The sequence below is a fragment of the Mangifera indica genome, chromosome 2 (assembly GCF_011075055.1).
Source record: "Mangifera indica cultivar Alphonso chromosome 2, CATAS_Mindica_2.1, whole genome shotgun sequence".
Classification (NCBI taxonomy): Eukaryota; Viridiplantae; Streptophyta; class Magnoliopsida; order Sapindales; family Anacardiaceae; genus Mangifera; species Mangifera indica.
The window spans coordinates 11,704,551-11,721,998 of NC_058138.1; the positions used below are offsets into that span (position 1 = coordinate 11,704,551).

The window sequence follows — 17,448 nt, forward strand, 5'->3', positions numbered from 1 at the left end:
CAATTTAAACTTAATTTTATATTTGATTTAAGTGAGTTAGATTCAAGTTAAAATTTTAATTTAATTTAAATTTGACTCATATTTCTTATCGAAAATATTATTAATTTTAGGACAACATTATTATCTTTATATCGATATTATTCATATATTTGATGATATTGTTCATTCCACTAATAATATTATTCACCTCGTTAAATCTTACAATAACATTGTGCATAATTTGAACAAGTTCGAATTCAATATTAAAATATTAATTCTGAGTTAAGTTTGAATAAATCCTTATTTAAATTTAGTTCAATTCAATTCTAATTTTACCACTATGATGACTCCGCCATTATTTACCAATAGCAGAGAAATTGGCAACAACTCTTTTTATGACAACGAGTGAAAAGATTGATATAAATATAGCCAATATCTATGCTATAAGGCTTGTGCATTGTCTATTCAAACCAAGATGGTGATGCAATACTAGAATATCAAGGTGATAAGTAATTTTTACGCAATTGGAGGTTAAAATAGTAATTGTAAGTGATCTTAGAATGGTATCATATAGTACCTTTAACAACCACACAAACTTACCACCTGGGTAACAAATCGTTGACAATTCCAAATTGTATTATAAGGCCAAATTTGTAAAAATAAAAAAATTGAAAACTCAACACAAACACTTACATTTTCTTGCGTCTCAACAATGTTCACAATTACACTCACAAAAAAACCCATCAAAATCTATGAAAATCAACCTTCAAAGCTCCATAACCTTACCTTTTAAAGGAACCCAACTACACATGGATTCAAAACCGTATTTAGGAATAAATTGGTAAAATGCATCATCAAAGCTAGAGCAACTAATCTTCTTTCGCACATTGGAGACTTAAACAAGCAAAGTAAGTAAGAAATGGACATCAAACAACAATCAAGTGCAACAAAAATTGAGTTTATGTACAAGCGTAATTTCATCAAATTTAAAATGACAACTATTTGGGTACAAAGGTCAACCAACTAGTCATATTTGCTATTTTTATTAATGTTGAAAATATAAAAAAACATGGGTTTATGTTTTCTTTGACGATATATTAAAATCAAATTTTTAACTTATCTAATTCAGTGGTTAATCACTAGACCTAAAGTTTATCCTGTTCAATATAATTGATTTCTACCTGAATGTGATAGTTTAACTCAGAAAAAATTTTTCCTTATAAAAACATAAACATTACAAATTTAATGTAGAATTGGTTCACTATTAAAATTTGGTACAATCTTTAAGGAAATGCCATTTTACCAACTATAATAAATTTTAATGTTGTCAATTATCACAGTTCATTAAATTGATTAAAAAAATACTATCATGAGAATTTTATTGAACCAAATTTCTCATTTTAAAAAATGAAATATTAATACATGAATTAGTGGGTTAAGGTATATTAGTGCACAGAGATAAATCTTTAAAAAGAGCTTCAAATTTCCAACATTCATGAAATTATTCATCTTCTACTCAAGAATATTGTACATGTTTCAAGAATCAACTGTTAGCAAAAACAAAACTAATAATGAATAAGATAGATCTCTTGATTTTGTAAGAAAATGCTGCGTAAAGAGAAATGAAAAATCATCTCTGTGGCTTCAAAAATATTCTCCATATCAGTGAAATATGCAACTCTTCTGAGAATTTATATGAAGGCCATAGCTATTTTCACCTGAGACGCCATACCATCGATCCCTCCTTTTCCATACTTCTGCCAATATGGCGATCCTATTTTACTCAAGTGAGGAAAAGATGTGAAATTCGCAAATTTCTTTAGGCCGATGACATTTATGGAGCAAGATTGGTGATGCCAAAGTAGACTGTTTTTTGTTGGAATGCATTGACAGCACAATCAAGCTGAAAGTGACCAAAAGGAAACCTGAATCGCAGGCCATATCCAAGCCCTACTCCAAATCCTGGTTTGCCTTGTCTCAGTGCTGGATTTCCTGAAAGTACAAATCAGTGATCATCATAAAATAGTTTCTAAAGAGCATTAAAATACCAACGACATAGCACTGAAGTATAAAGACATCATGGTTCCCTAAGTAGACCATTGTGAGTCCTGACTTGGCAATACTGTCAGAAACATCAATTTTTTCTTAAGGGAAAAAATACACACACACACACAAAAAAGAAAAAAGCAATATCATTACAGCTAAATAACTTTCAACTTCTTTGGGAACTTTGTAGTCACTAGCAATGCATTCATGACAATAAGAAAGGGTACAAGTAAAATCTAAAATTGGAAGTAGAATCGTATCTTAAAAGGTGATGGAAATTTATCAAGAATGTGTTTCATAGACAAGCAAAAGGATAAAACTCACCTGGGACCTGACGACCAGAGCCCAAGTCAGTACCACCATCCAAGAAAACAGCACCTTCTAACACCTTGTTCTGGAAACGGTGAAAAATGTTCTGGGTCAGTCGTAGTCCAGGTAATTTATGAAAGCTAAAAAAGTTGAAGTATTCAAAGATCGTAAGTGACAAGAGCACTCATTTGCCCAAATGAAGTTACCAATATCAATCACAAAACATATGCGGAACAAGTTGGGGAAATTATCTGAGTTTATCAACAGAATGGCTCACTTTTTTAATTTTTTTCTCATGTTCAGTTGACCAATGAAGATCAGCTTGATCTGATCAAATGCCAATTCTACACCACATACACAATCCAATGATGCTGTAGATATCCATGCACATGATATTTTGCTACTATGGCACCACTAGAATATATCAAACGTCTTCATTCCTAATCATTTATTTTTTCAACTTAATGAATTTGCAGCACCTAGATCCATATAAAATTTTTAACCATATAAAGAATGCAGTTTAAAGCCCATACAAAGTTAACAAGATTGTAGCCATATCCTAACAAATATGATAAACAAAACTACCAATTAATTGAGGTTAAACAAAAGGCATCCATGCAAATTAGGAATACGGTTTAATCAGCAGAGTGAGTTAGAAATATTAATTAAAGGTGCAGCAAATAAAAGTAATAACAGTTCATATCTAATAACAACAGAATATTAATTAAACAAAAAGACGTGCAGATAAATTAGGAATACGGTTGTGGATTCAATGTCACCAGAGATCAATGACGCATGTATGCCTCTTAACAGTGCGAAAGCTATATGTGCTACCATACAACAGACTTATTTGAAGTGCGAGATGCAGCCCAAATATATGAAATAAAAATCAAAACTGGGAGAGTGAAACAGGGAAACAAAATATTCACAGAGTATACTAATATGTTAAAGAACCTGCGGCAAGAGCTCAATCACCATTGATGCATATAAAGAAAATGTCTCAAGGATGTGGTAATTCTAAAGAACTTTATTGGAAAATATCAGGTACTGTGAGCTAGATCATCCCATATGTGCTTCTAATGATAGGAGGCTACGTAAGGTATACTAAAAGAGGATAGCTTCACTTTTGGAACATGTGCAAGTCCAAGGATCTGATCCAAGTCCTGAGAATGGAGATACAATCTCTTAACTCTTCTTAACAGCCTAACTCGAATCTTAATTTACCTATTGCCACTAGGAAAAGAATTAAAAAATGCACAAAACGAACATTATATCCACTTTCACATGTCGTTTCATTTGAAAATTTTTCACTATTCCACCAAAGTTTATTGGTAAGTCTAAATACTATTCCCATTCATACTTCTCTATCTGAGGCATTATTGTCATATGAAAATTGGAGACAAGTAATGAATGTAGAGATGGAGGCTTTAGAGAAAAATAAGACTTGGTAGCTAGTGAATCTACCTGTAGGAAAAAAGGCCATGAGGTGCAAATAGGTCTACACTATGAAATATAGAACAAATGGTTCACTTTAAAGGTTGAAGGCGAGATTAGAAGCTAGAGGGTATATTCAGACATATAGAGTAGATTACCAAGTGAGATTTGCTCTGGGTGCCAAGATGATTATTGTTAGAATCCTATTGTTATTAGTAACCAACTATGATTGGGATTAACAGTTTGACATTAAATAATTTCTTTCTACATGGTGACTTATTGAAAAAAAAAAATATTGGGTTTATGTGGTGGCAAGATCTAGTATTGAAGCAAAGCTTCACATGATGGCTCAAGGACTTTGTGGTTGCAAATTATCTTGGAAGACTTGAAGATTAAATGGGATAGCCCAATAAGACTTTACTGTGACAACAAATCTGCAATCAATATCATGCATAAACCAGTGCAACATTATCGAACAAAGCACATAGAAATGGACAGACACTTCATTAAACAGAAATTGAAAAGCGGGGGTTGAACTACACACCTTATGTGTTTACAAGATATTAACTTGCAAATGTGCTTAAAAAAAAGATTAAGTGGTATAGCTTTTCAAACAACCAGGGGCCATTTGATATTACTTTTACAACTTCACTTTAGTCCCACAAATCCAAAGCACACAAAAAGAGTTTTGGTATTGCATAGAAAAAAAAAGTTTGAGAAACCCAAAACTAGCTTTCTATAAGAAACTCTTGATCTCTAAAATGACTTGAATATATTTCAGTATTTCAGAATAATAGATTCAGGAATCCCAAAATCTTTTATATATCTCCAAAATAGCAATTATCAATGTACTTTTTATCATAAGCTTTTTCCAAATTGCTTCTTTTTAAAAAATTCTATCATACACAGTTTTAAGTTTATTCAAAAACATTTTGATTTGAAACAATTATATAAGACTGTACTAGAGACCCTCAGATGCTTTGAACCTATTCAATCTCAATAAGTAGCCCTTGCTCATTAAAGATGCTAGTAATTAGTATCACCATGATGGTCACAAGTTTTCATTGTAGACATTTCATGGCAATCAGAGGGCAAGATTAAATTTTTAACCACAACAAAGACATAGACTTGTCCTGCCATTAAGTGGATTAAGACTAATATTGAACAAACCATTGCCAATATTCTAAGCCACCTATCCTAGTAATGACAGGTTATTTATTTATTTATTGAATAGCTCACTAATTGTTAACACTGTAAGGACATAGTAGGTTGAAACTGTTCCTCAATTGAAGATTGCTCCATATGATCATAAAAAGAAATAATACTCACATAAGCCCCTAAAAAAAAAAAAATTTACTATGAGTTTTGGTAGTTGATGTCCTGGCATTCAATCTAATTTTCTATATTCAACATTATGGAAGACCCAATAGTGCATAAAACATGCTTCCACTAAACATAAAACTTTAAATATTAATAACTTCTCTATATGCTGAGAATGAAATACTGCATCAAACAACACTTTTTCAAAAATAAAAATTGTTGGAAGCAATTTGTACTCATAAACAAACAGTTTTATAATTCTTCAAAAGACAAATAAAAGCATCTAGGCATTATAGGAATATCAAATCAGAGATGCAAAGTTCAGCCACTACAAAAGAATTTTAAAAAAATAAGAAGAAAAATAAGCTGATAGAAGCAACCCAAAATGGTCCACATTTTGCCATGCAGTGTAGTATGGCATGTATCTACAGCCTAAATGAGTCTTTTGAAACAAAGAGTGGTTGAAAAAATTCTATAATATTGAACGTTATTGACTGTAGTATGTAGAAGACTGCCAATGATATAAGACAGCCAAATAGCCAAGGTATTGAAGGCAACAAATATCATAAACAAGCTATTAGAATTTAAGACTAAGCCAAAATATATGTGATAAAAGTCATTTCGTACCAGAGGGAATGTTAATTCAGTATTAGCAACCAAGCATGATCGTCCACATCCAACTGCACCCTCGCCATATCCTCTCACACTGCCAAGACCCCCAATTGCAAATGCTTGATAAGGAGCCATGTCCCCAACTATAGAGCCACCTGTCAGACTATAAGAGGAAAAAGTAAGAGAGATGTAAACAAAGCAAGAATGTAAAACCAAATTTTGATTTGTTGGCCTAGGCATCCACTTGTAGTATATTTGACCATTTTACTTTATTAAAATTCACAATTCCTTCTTGAAGTTCATACAGTATAAGTCAAGATTTTTCCTTTTTCTCCATCAATTTATTAGTTCCTATATCTTATTATTATTTTTTTTTTAAAAGGACAGTTTGGCAACTTCAAATTATCTGAAATGGTCTTATGTGTTTGCTAAGATTTTTAGCTTATCTCCTGAATCCGACACTAGCTTCCACACATTCATGCTTTGAACTACAGCTTACCAACATCCAAGTTCAATAACCAAGCATAATTGAGCCAAAGGAAATGTTGTTCACCTTGTCAAGAGAAATGCTGGTCCAAGTTTAAACCCCTTTGATGCAACAAATTTGAACCTATTGAAAATTAGCCACTTCGATAACACAGGGATTCCTTGTTCTATTTGCATATTAAACTGAAAATGAGCAACACAGAGTTAGTAAAATACAAGAAATATAGCAATTAAATTACACATTAATGATGGGAAAAAAAATTGCCCCATTGGCAAGTAAAGATACTTTACACGAGAAAAACTGTGATCATTTGCCTTTGCATATTGAGATTCTTGCTTTAAAACCACCATACTGTCAGAGGTAGTACCACTGCATAGTAAGCATTAAACAAGAAACATTAAGAATTCAGACCATCATTTCACTTTAAGTGCAGAAGTACAAGTCTCAATCACCTGCAAGTCACAGGAAATCCATCAAGATCTCTACTTATACAGCGCCAATCATCATTCACCGGACGAACATGCTGCATGGCTCAATTTAGTTATTCTCCAGACAAAATAAAAAATGGACTCAAAGAAATGCAGATAAACAAAAAATTAGAGAATAGATTCTAAGCAGATACTGTAGTAAGTGATAAGTCAAGAATCTACAGAAAACCTCAAATTTTATACTAGTTGTGCTGCTCCATCTGGAACTCGTAGGCTCACTCATATCTAACCCCAGTGATAAACGAGACAAATTCACACCGCCACTCCCTGAGCGGGAAAAATTGTCAATGGGAACACCATGGACCCCAATTTCTGGTGAAAGAGAATGCTGCACAAATTAAAAAATAAAAATACATAAACCCTGAATTCCAGCTCAATATCAAAATTTCACTTCAAATACTAGATAGGGTTCCTATTAATTCAAGAAGTCCTGAAAATTTCTAAATTAATACAAATTGCAGTCTCTCATTAAATTCTTTGGCCAGAGACCAAGAAGGATGTGGGGTTTTGTGGCAGGGTGGTGGGGGTGTTGCCGAGGTGGAACTGTCTTTAAAAGAGATTTGGAGATGGATACCTGAACAACAAAACACTGTTGAGAGAGCCATTCAGGTCTTGGCCTTCTATAAGCTACCAGCACATTTGAATCATAAAGCCCCTTATCCCAAGATACATCAAGCTTCTCACTTCCACCAAATAAATTTGGATGTTTGATGCATAGGCTGCCATTAACACATTGAATCAAGTTTTAAAACAATCTTTCAATCTCAAAACTTGATCATTAATAAAACTCAATACTCAACCCAAAGAAAAAAAAAAAGAAAAAAAAACAGTTTTTAATTTCACACAAAACCAGAAGCCCATAATAACAAAACTATAATATCCACCTGCCAATTACAAGAGAAAGGGGACTTGCAGTGCTCCTGTTGAACAGAAAAAACTGATAATCACACTAACACTCATAGTGTATTAAAAAATTAAACAAAATAAAAAATAAAAAGAGTTAGGGAAAAAACCTGGGAGGAGGGAACATCAAAGAAGCACAAAGCTTGTGAGTGAAATCAACATTAACATCAATCTTGGCTGCAATTAAGAACATAATAATACATTATCAATTTTTAAATGAAAGAAAATATGAATTAATTAAAGATAACAAGCAGAAAAATAGAGACCTTTGCCAGCATGGATGCTCTTCTGAGCGCCCATAGCAACATTAATGGTGAATAAACCATAAATTAATCAAATGGGAAGCAGTGAATCTGCATGAATATATGAAGTAGAGTAACCCAAGTTCCTGAAAACTTCATTAACAAGTGAAACTGAAATAGTTGTATCTTTGGTGCCTTGTAGCGATGGGTTAAGAAGCTTGAAGTTCCCAAGTTAGTTATCTCTTTTGTTTTATTCTCCATTCGGCCTTTGCTTTGCTTGCACGTGGAACAACCTTTGTTTTTCAAGAAGTAATTTGTAACAAAATGATAAATCTTATTACTATTCCATGTGTATAATTTTTTTTTTTTATATAATTTTATGTATAAATAATAATGTATTAATTTTTAATTGTCCAATACTCATTTTATTATAGTCAGGGGTTAAAGTGCAATTTCCAAATTGTAACTTTTGGATAAATCAAAGTTGTTAAAATGATCAATAAAACAAAGGTTAAGACAGTGTCATAAGGTTTGTTGTCCTCTTATTTGTGGACTTAAGATTTAGATAAATGCTCAAAATGTTGGGATATTAGTATAATAGCCACTAATTGGGGATTAAATAAAATAACTTTATGGGTTATTATGTATTGTTTATGTAAAACTTTGATTTCATTCTTGGTATAGGTTATCTTGTTTTCCTTTCGGGGAAAAAGACTGTTTTTCACCCAAGTTTTAGTTGAAATTCAAAAATATATCTATGACAGTTGAAAAACCAAACTCTTACCTATGACTCAATTTCTGTTAATTTTTTCTATTAAAAGTAAAGATAAAATGAATATTTTATTATTTATATTAAAAAATATAAAACTTGTTTTCCTCTAAGGTTTAGAAACTAACACTTTCACCTTTGTCTAAAGTTTTTAAACTTTAAAAAGTAACATTTTCACCCTTAAACCTAGGGTTTTCATATTTTTCAAACTACAGCCGCCCTTTAAAACTTTCAAAAATAGCAGTTTACTGCCATTCTTCAACTTCAGCTTTTAGCATCCCTTCCAACGTCCTCTTCGGCCTCTTCTTTCTCTTGAGCCAACTGTAGGTGGTGCAACGAAAAGAGTAACATTTTCACCCTTAAACCTAGGGTTTTCATATTTTTCAAACTATAGCCGCCCTTTAAAACTTTCAAAAATAGCAGTTTTACTGCCACTCTTCAACTTCAGCTTTTAGTATCCCTTCCAACGTCCTCTTCGACCTCTTCTTTCTCTTGAGCCAACTGTAGGTGGTGCAACGAAAAGACGTCTCTTCATGTCTCGATAATGTGACAAAGAGATGAAGATCTCTTCGTTGCACCACCTATCGTCAACTTAGGAGAAGAAGGAGGCCAAAGAGAGTGCCAGAAGGGATGCCGAAAACTGAAGTTGAAGAGTAGGGGGTGAAACTATTGTTTTTGAAAGTTTCAGGGGCGGCTACAGTTTGAAAAATATGGAAACCTTAGGTTTAGGGGTGAAGATGTTGCTTTTCAAAGTTTAAAAACTTTAGACAAGCATTAAATTATTAGTTTCTAAAACCTTAGGGGGAAAAGTAATAAATTTTATATCTTTTTAATACAAACAGTAAATGACCATTTTACTCTTACTTTTAATAGAAAAAGTTAATAGAAGTTAGACCATGGGAGGGAGTTTAGGTTTTTACCTATCGTCGGTGTGTTTTTGAATTTTAGCTAAAAGTTGGGTGGGAAATAGTCATTTTCCCTTGTAAAATTTAGTATAGGTATAAATTCATGAATAATAATACATTTCATATATATAATAAATACAATTTACTCAACTTTTTACTTGGTATCAGAGTCAGTTATATTCTCTTGGATCTTTTTAGTTTAAAAATTGCCTCTTTCATACTTGAAATTGAAACTAGCGTTTTAATATTTTTTTCTATTGCAACTACCTCTTTTTACCTTTGAGAACTTTCAGTTTCACCCAACAATAAAGGAAGATTCTCTTTCTTGGTAATGCTTTCTTTTTTTTTTTTTTTTTTAACCATAGATGTGTGCCTTTGTGGGTTCTTTTTCACTGAATCTTCTTTTTTATGTTGTTCTCTTCTTTTTTGGTCATTGGTTACTTCTTTCGAATGTTGTTATTTCCTTTTTCCAAGTCATACATGGGTGCCTTTGGTGTGAATTTGAATCTTCAAGTTGGAATAACGTTGTTTGATCTTTAAAGGAGCCTTTGAAATATGTCTTATGGAGCAAATGAGTAACACTATCATTTGAGTGGGTTATATGCCTTGTTTAGTAAATGCATTCTATGCTCATTTTCTACATTATGTTTTTCTTTTCTGTTTTTTTTTTTTAAAGGTATAGATGATTATGGTTAAGTTGTTTAGATATTGTTATAAAGGTGAGATCCCATCTAATGAATTATGGAATGAATAGGATTACAATTGTTTTTTCTCATTTTTCTCTTTAAATTCCCTAGATTTTCATTCTCTTCCTTTCTTCTTTTGTGTATTTCTTGTTCTTTGTTCAGGCAACACTAATTGGTCTAAGAGTAATGGTTCTGCTCATGCTTGATGGTACAAGAACCCAAGACTTAAAAAGGGAATTAATGCAAATGGTGTATGACTCTAAGTTGTGCTAACAAAAGTTATTCAAGGAATCTATTGATCAAATTAAGGGATTGATTGAAGGCCTTAGTATGCAGCAATATGAAATTCTCTCTAAACAAAAATTGGAAGACCTCACAGGAGATAATAAAGTTATCTAAGAAATTGATTAGAAAAATCCATGGGAAAGGTTAACTAAACTTGAGTTTCCTAAATTCATTAGAATTGATTTAGATAGATGGTTTTTGAGGGCTAAGCATATTTTTCTTATTGAAATAGACAGTATTGCTAAAGAGAATTGGGTTAAGGTGGCAGCGTTGCATTTGGAGGGAAAAGTCATTCAATGGCACCAGGGGTTGATCAAAGCTAGAGGAGAATAGACAATGCATTAGGATGAGTATGTCCAACTTCTAATCTCCATATTTGGACTTCATGCCTTTGATAACCCCCTTTCCGATCTAAGAAATCTTAAATAGGTTGGGTAATTATAAAAATATCTAGAATCTTTTGATGAGTTATATCTAAAAGCAGGGAATAGAGAAGATCAAACTTTTACCATCTGTTTTTCGGAGCTAGTGAATGTTTTACAAATGCCCATTAGGATGTTCAAACCCAAGACACTATTGAAAGCCTATTCCTTGGCCAAATTATAGGAAATCACAGTGGTTGCCATTAAGGATCAATTGAAGCCAGTGACCAAAACTCATGTCAAAAATTCAAATTGAGGGTTCTCTTCCTTCTATAACAACACTATACCCTTGCCCCTTGTCAAAAGAAACCTTCCACCTAGATTACTTCCTACACCTAATATGCCTAAATTACACCAAAGAGAGGTTGACCTCTTACCAGCAATGAGTTAGATGAGAAAAGAGTGAAGCGGCTCTATTTTTAGTGTAACAAGAAATATACATTTGAGCATAAATGTAAGAAAAAACAAGTATTCACAATAAAGGTGCAAGTGGATACAGGTAGGGAGGAAGAAAAAAAGAAATTAGAGGTGAAGAGGATATGAATAAAACGAGCATGATGCAACTTTCCTTGAATGCTTTTAATGGAGTTGTAAGGCCAAAAGTAATGAGGTTGAAAGGGTATCATGAAAAGAGGCCTTTATTCATCCTAATAAACTCTAGTAGCACACATAACTTCTTAAGTGAGACAACAACAAATAAGTTGGGCTATAAACTGAACTAAATAGAAAGGACCAAAGTAGTGGCAGTTAATGGCCATGAGCTTAAATGTTTTCAATGGAAGGTTCAAGGGCAACAATTTGCTATTGATGTGTTTATATTACCTCTAAATAATTATGATTTGATTTTAGGGCTTAATGGCTAGCAACACTTAGGGATATATTATGGAATTTTGAAAAACTTAAGATAAGATTTATTAAAGGATATGTACTAATAGAATTACAAGAGGTAAAGGGTAGTAAACTATCAATTATTGATAATACCTGGTTACAAAAATTATTACAAAAGGATCAACAATTGGCTTTGATTCAGTTAGCAGTACCTAAAATGGTAGAAGTTAGAGTTATGCTACAAGCTATAAAGGGTATCAATGATGAGAAATGACAAGAACTTGAATTGCTTTTGACTCAGTATAATGATGTTTTTAGTGAGAAAATTTGTATGCCTTCACCTAGAAACTAGGATCACCATATTGTTCTCAAGGAAAATGCTTAACCAGTAAATGTAAGACTTTACAAATATAGGAATATGCAAAAAGATGTAATCAAGAAGATGGTGAAAGAGATGCTCAAAGTAAGGATGATAAAAAATAGTAACAACCCATATTCTAGCTCTATGGTTTTGGTCAAGAAGAATAATGAAACTTAAAGGTTATGTATAGATTATAAAAGTCTTAATCAAGTCATCATAAAAAGTAAATAATAGAAGAATTTTTAATGAGTTAGGGGGTACAAAAGTCTTCTTTAAAAATTGATTTGAAATTCGGATACTGGCAGGTTAGGATGCACCTATCATCTATTGAGAATATTGTATTCAAAACACATAAGAGACATTATGAGCTTTTGGTAATGTGTTTTGGGCTAACTAATGCTCCTTTCACATTTCAAACCTTTATAAACTCTATTTTTAAAGTGTATTTGAGGAGGTTTGTCTTAATCTTTTTTAGTGACATATTAATCTATAGAAAAGACAAGAATGAGCACTATAACACTTGGAATTGGTCTTGTAAACCTTGAGGCAAAATCAATTAATGGCCAAGATGAGCAAATGCTCATTTGGTTGCAAACAGATAGCATATTTGGGACATGTTATTACAGTGGAGAGAGTAAACACTGACCTTGAAAAAGATTAAGGTAGTAAATGATTGGCCAACACCTAAAACTATAAGTCTTACTAATTATTACAGGAAGTTTGTCAAAGGTTATGGTAATTTGGCTAGGCCTCTCATAGAGCTGCTTAAGGATATATGAAAAACCTCTAATGATGAATTAATCCTAGAAGGCGGGTGAATAAGATTATTAAAAAATTAAACACAAAATTCATCAAACTTGATTTTTACACAAGACATCACAAACAACAACAAATAAACAATCAAAGCATAAAGTGAAAAACAAGAGATTAAAAAATGCTCAAGAATTTTAGAGTGGTTTGGAGCATTTTGTCATAACCCTCTTATGTTCACTTTTTCAAGCAATCGGTTAAAGAGAGATTGAGATAAGAATTCTTAAATGCTTTAAGTATGCTCTCTAATCTTTTTGACTTCAATCTAACTTGTTTATATAGCCTTGAGACTTGAAAGATCTATTGGATTAATTATACTAGTTGTTGACTTGTGAAAATGATGTTTTTACTTTGAAAATCATGAGAGGATGGGTATCCCTTTATACGAGATAAGAGTTTTCTTATACATCCCTATTTTGACGACTGTGGAATACTCGTCCAACGGTCAAACTTTTGAAATGTGTTATTCGAGAGATGGGCATCCATTTTTTTGAGATAGGTGTCATACCTTTCGCCTTAAAATTCCAAAGCGTTCCAGTGTGCTGACTTTGTTGACCATTCCAATTATGTTTGTTAATGCATTAGGAGGGAATGGGCATTCCATGGTTATCATCCAGTTAAGAATGGGTGTCTCTTTCAGAAGGACTAGTGTCCCTAGTAATTTAGAAAACATTCTTGAGAGCTCTAGACTCTTGATAACGGGTATGAGACTAGCATCTCATTAGGGGACAAACGTCTCATATATGGGGACGAGCATCCCTGACCTGAAAAATTACATACATTTCACCCATCTTTTAGTCATTGAAACTTTATGTCATGGACTTTGTTAGCATAATAATTATTAAATATCAATATTAAACTTAGTTTTGGTGTAATCGAAACACCTAGAAGTCCAACAATCTCCCTTTTTTTGACTGATGACAAAACCTAAATTTAAACATTAAAAATTAATTTAGAAATTTTATAAAATTTTAACCAACAACTTAACACTCCCCCTCACTTTGGCAATATAAATCAATTTAGTTTAAGGGCATTTAATTTCAGTTTATTTAACCATTTTCAAAAAACAAACTCATTTAACTTTTTTCAAATTCAATAAAACATATAAGTCATTTTTGTTTAAAAAACAACAAGTCTTAGTTTGTATAAATCATTTGTATTTAGAAAATGACTAATCTTTCTCTCTTTTTGTCATAAATCAAAAAAATTTTGACAGAGTTTCTTCTATTTTTCTGATATCCCAAAATAACAAATAAGAGAAAAACACTCTCAATATCAATTAATAATAACTAACTTCTCAATATCATCCCAACCAATCATTAACAAACATCATCAACATGAACCAACCAATCATCAACAACTATATATTCAAAATATGAATCATAGAATCATAAAAAATTTTCAATAAACATGCATGATAAAGTAAACATAACAAATGAAACAGAGTCATAATATTCATAAATACATCTTCCCTAAAATATTATACAAAATGATGATATAGTGAAATGAAAAATAAGAATGAAGGATCAGGGCTTGTTGGAACCAGGGTAGTAGTCACGAATATGCTGCTAAAGGAGTAGCTCCATGGAGCGAAGACATTGATCGTAACCTTGCATACCACGATGTTTCCCAAGTAGTGAATCATTTATGAGGCTCATGAAGCCAAACACATGGTCTTGAAATAAATATGACTCTGTATTTGAAATTGACTCGTGGTGAGGATGCATCCACCTAAGGCTAGAGGCAAACTGAAAAGGAATAGAATGATGGGAGTGGGTTTTGTTATCCTAAGGAACAGTGAGTTAAGGATTCAATTGAGCAAGTTGTGTAGACTGGTTACGTTGAGGCCGAGTCTGAATAAGCTGCCACCTACCTCAAGGAAGATGACAGATCATCTATATCCATGTGAGGGTATCTAATCTAATGTAATCCCTCTCAGTAAAATTCTTCAGATATTGTATGTCATTTTCTTCCAATCTAATCCTTAAACCCTCAACAATCACATGACAATGGCACCAAACTTAATAAACTTGTCTATAACATCTTTAATCGAATTGATTTTAGCAATAAGCCAATAAGTCGTATCCACTTTACGGCCATGGAGAGCCATATCCAAAAGAACCAAATCCTTCAAAGTCAATTGGTCATTTGATTGATCACAAGCATTTAAAGAGTAAGTGATCATGTGACGAATGATTCACATGATTGGATTATGCAAGAGTTCGATTTAATAGTCTTTCTATATGTCTCGACATCGCATAATGTTTCCTAGGCTGCCTGAACATCAAAATCGATAGGAATATTCAATAAACCCTCATTGTCACACCCTAGCCACTAGGCCAAGTCTTCCAATTTCACTTAAAAAATAACTCCCTTTTAATTGGCATTTCAAAACATAATCAATCAATTCACCTTAGGATCCTTTGACCAATTCTAAGCTATTATAAAATTTGAACACCTCAGATTCAACATAATAAATGTCGAACTGAAATAATTTTGCTCAACTAACTCCATAAATAAATTTGAACAAATCATCCCAAATACCAAGTGCTTCCAAAACTTGTTCATTTAGTGCTCTACTTGAAATAATACTATGCATAACAAGCTTTTTTGTGGTAATCTGATGCATTTTGTTTTGGATTTGAATTTCACAAATCTCTGTACGATGACTTTCTTGAGGTTAAGTTTTTGGTGCTATGGATAATGAACAATCTTAAAACCACTTTAAAAATGAAAGACCTTATCAATATCATGAGGGTAGATGACCAAAAAATGAGGGCTAAAATGCAATAAAGAGAATGATAATATTGTGGATGATGGTGTGCATGCAAGACGTCATCGGAATTGGTGAGTTGAATGATAGACAACACATAACTTAATGGTGAATTGTGGCAGTTGTCACTAAAAATGAGTGCAAAAGGTTGTATGGACAACGGAGATACGAATGATTTTGTGCAACGACGATGGCCAAAAAAGAAGATTCAAGCTATGGGAAATCGAGGGGACTGGGTCCTTGTGTGTGACGATTGAAGAAAATGAGGAAAAAATAGGGTTTTCTATTTTATAAAACTTGAGGGACAACCATCTCAATAAGTGAGATGGGCATCCTTCCCTTTTTATATTTTCAAAAATATGATCGATGAGATGTTTGGCATAAAAAGATTGGGACGATGTCCTTCCCTTTTTTTAAAAAAATAAAAATAAAAATAAAGTGGTTTACGGGATAATCATCACAGGAAAATTGAGATGGGTGTCTTTTTCTTTTATTGTAAAAAAAAAAACAACTTAGGGGATGATCATTACACATATTGGGATGGGCGTCCTATTCCTAAAATCTAGTTTTTTGAAAAAAACTTTTGTGCAATGCATTTGCAATTTGAATTAACACACCACAAGAAATTATTCTTAATATTTTGATCATTTTGAGGATATTTTTAATGTGTTCCACAGTTTAAATGTCTTTGAACATGTGTTCGAATCACTAGAACTTGGATATTAATGAAAATGCATAATGTAACATATGTATCATAAACACATATTGCAACCCAAGCATTCACAACCACATACAAGCATGCCAACACATTCTAAATTATCAAAATGATATGTGACATGCAACTAAATGTCATAAATATGCAATGTCACACAAATCTATATCAATATGCATAAATGTGCATTTAATCAAGTTATGAGCATATGTATACATACACAAGTCCAAAAACATGTCAATAATCATCAACACCATCCAAACACATTATAATCAACATGTTGAGCATACAAGTATTGAAAAAACTTATTCTAAAAACAATCATCATATCAAACAACCATATACAAAAGCATTATCATATCAAACAAGCATGATAAAAACAAGTAAATGTATTATCACAAATGTCATTTCAATCATATTTCAAGATATATCAAAGTCTATACACTTACTTGACTTGCATCGATTATATCAAACTTTCTTCGAATATAGTAAAATCTTTCCTTATCAAGAGGTATAGTAAAAATATCAACAAGTTGATGGTTAGTATCAATAAATTGTAATACCCTCAAGTACGTTCTAAGGGTATTTACGTCTTTTAACCATGTTTCGAGAATATATATATATTCACATATATGTTTGTGTTTATATATATATATATATATATAAAGAAATATTAAAAAAAAAAAAAAGAGATAAAGATCATATAAGAGAGAAAAGTCAAAAACAAAAAGGCAATTCTACTTTTCCATCATCTTCTCCACCCTTCCAAAAAAAACAACCCCTTCATGCTTGTTTTCTTCATTTTTCAGAAGGAAAGTGGATGATTTGAAGAGTTTGAAAGAAGAGTAAGAAAAGAAAAGAAAAGAAGAAGAAACACTTTTGGAGCTTGGTAACCAAAAGATCTCTTTCTTTTTCCCTCTTCCTATGTTTATATATATTGAATGCATGTTATATGAATATGTTAGTATGTTTTGGTGATGATTTAAGATGATTTTGGTGATAAAAGAAACAAAACAATGAGGAGTGAACCAACTTGTAAAGATTGGCTTGAAACAAGGTAAGGGATATCATCCTTGAT

The 17,448-nt window shown here is 32.2% G+C and overlaps 1 protein-coding gene across 1 annotated transcript; it reads right to left on the bottom strand.

Annotated features, from left to right (window-relative positions):
- Window positions 1-1,462: 1,462 nt before the first annotated feature.
- Window positions 1,463-8,041, bottom strand: LOC123198416 (outer envelope protein 39, chloroplastic-like). Its single transcript, XM_044613126.1, has 11 exons — window positions 7,845-8,041; window positions 7,689-7,755; window positions 7,560-7,595; window positions 7,250-7,394; window positions 6,845-7,003; window positions 6,640-6,710; window positions 6,478-6,556; window positions 6,254-6,369; window positions 5,716-5,863; window positions 2,350-2,419; window positions 1,463-1,971 (listed from the first exon to the last, which is right to left on the bottom strand). The coding sequence occupies exons 1-11, from the start codon at window positions 7,876-7,878 to the stop codon at window positions 1,814-1,816; spliced, it is 1,083 nt and encodes a 360-aa protein (XP_044469061.1). The 5' UTR covers window positions 7,879-8,041; the 3' UTR covers window positions 1,463-1,813.
- Between the last annotated feature and the right edge of the window lie 9,407 nt (window positions 8,042-17,448).

Bases quoted from the DNA above. Each gene is read 5' to 3' on its own strand.
- LOC123198416 (XM_044613126.1), bottom strand. From the start codon at position 7,878: ATGGGCGCTCAGAAGAGCATCCATGCTGGCAAAG. The intron at 7,004-7,249 runs GTATCCATCTCC...TAATTTGTGCAG, and splicing joins AACAGTGTTTTGTTGTTCAG to CATTCTCTTTCACCAGAAAT. The intron at 6,370-6,477 runs GTAAAGTATCTT...GCTCATTTTCAG, and splicing joins ATGATCACAGTTTTTCTCGT to TTTAATATGCAAATAGAACA.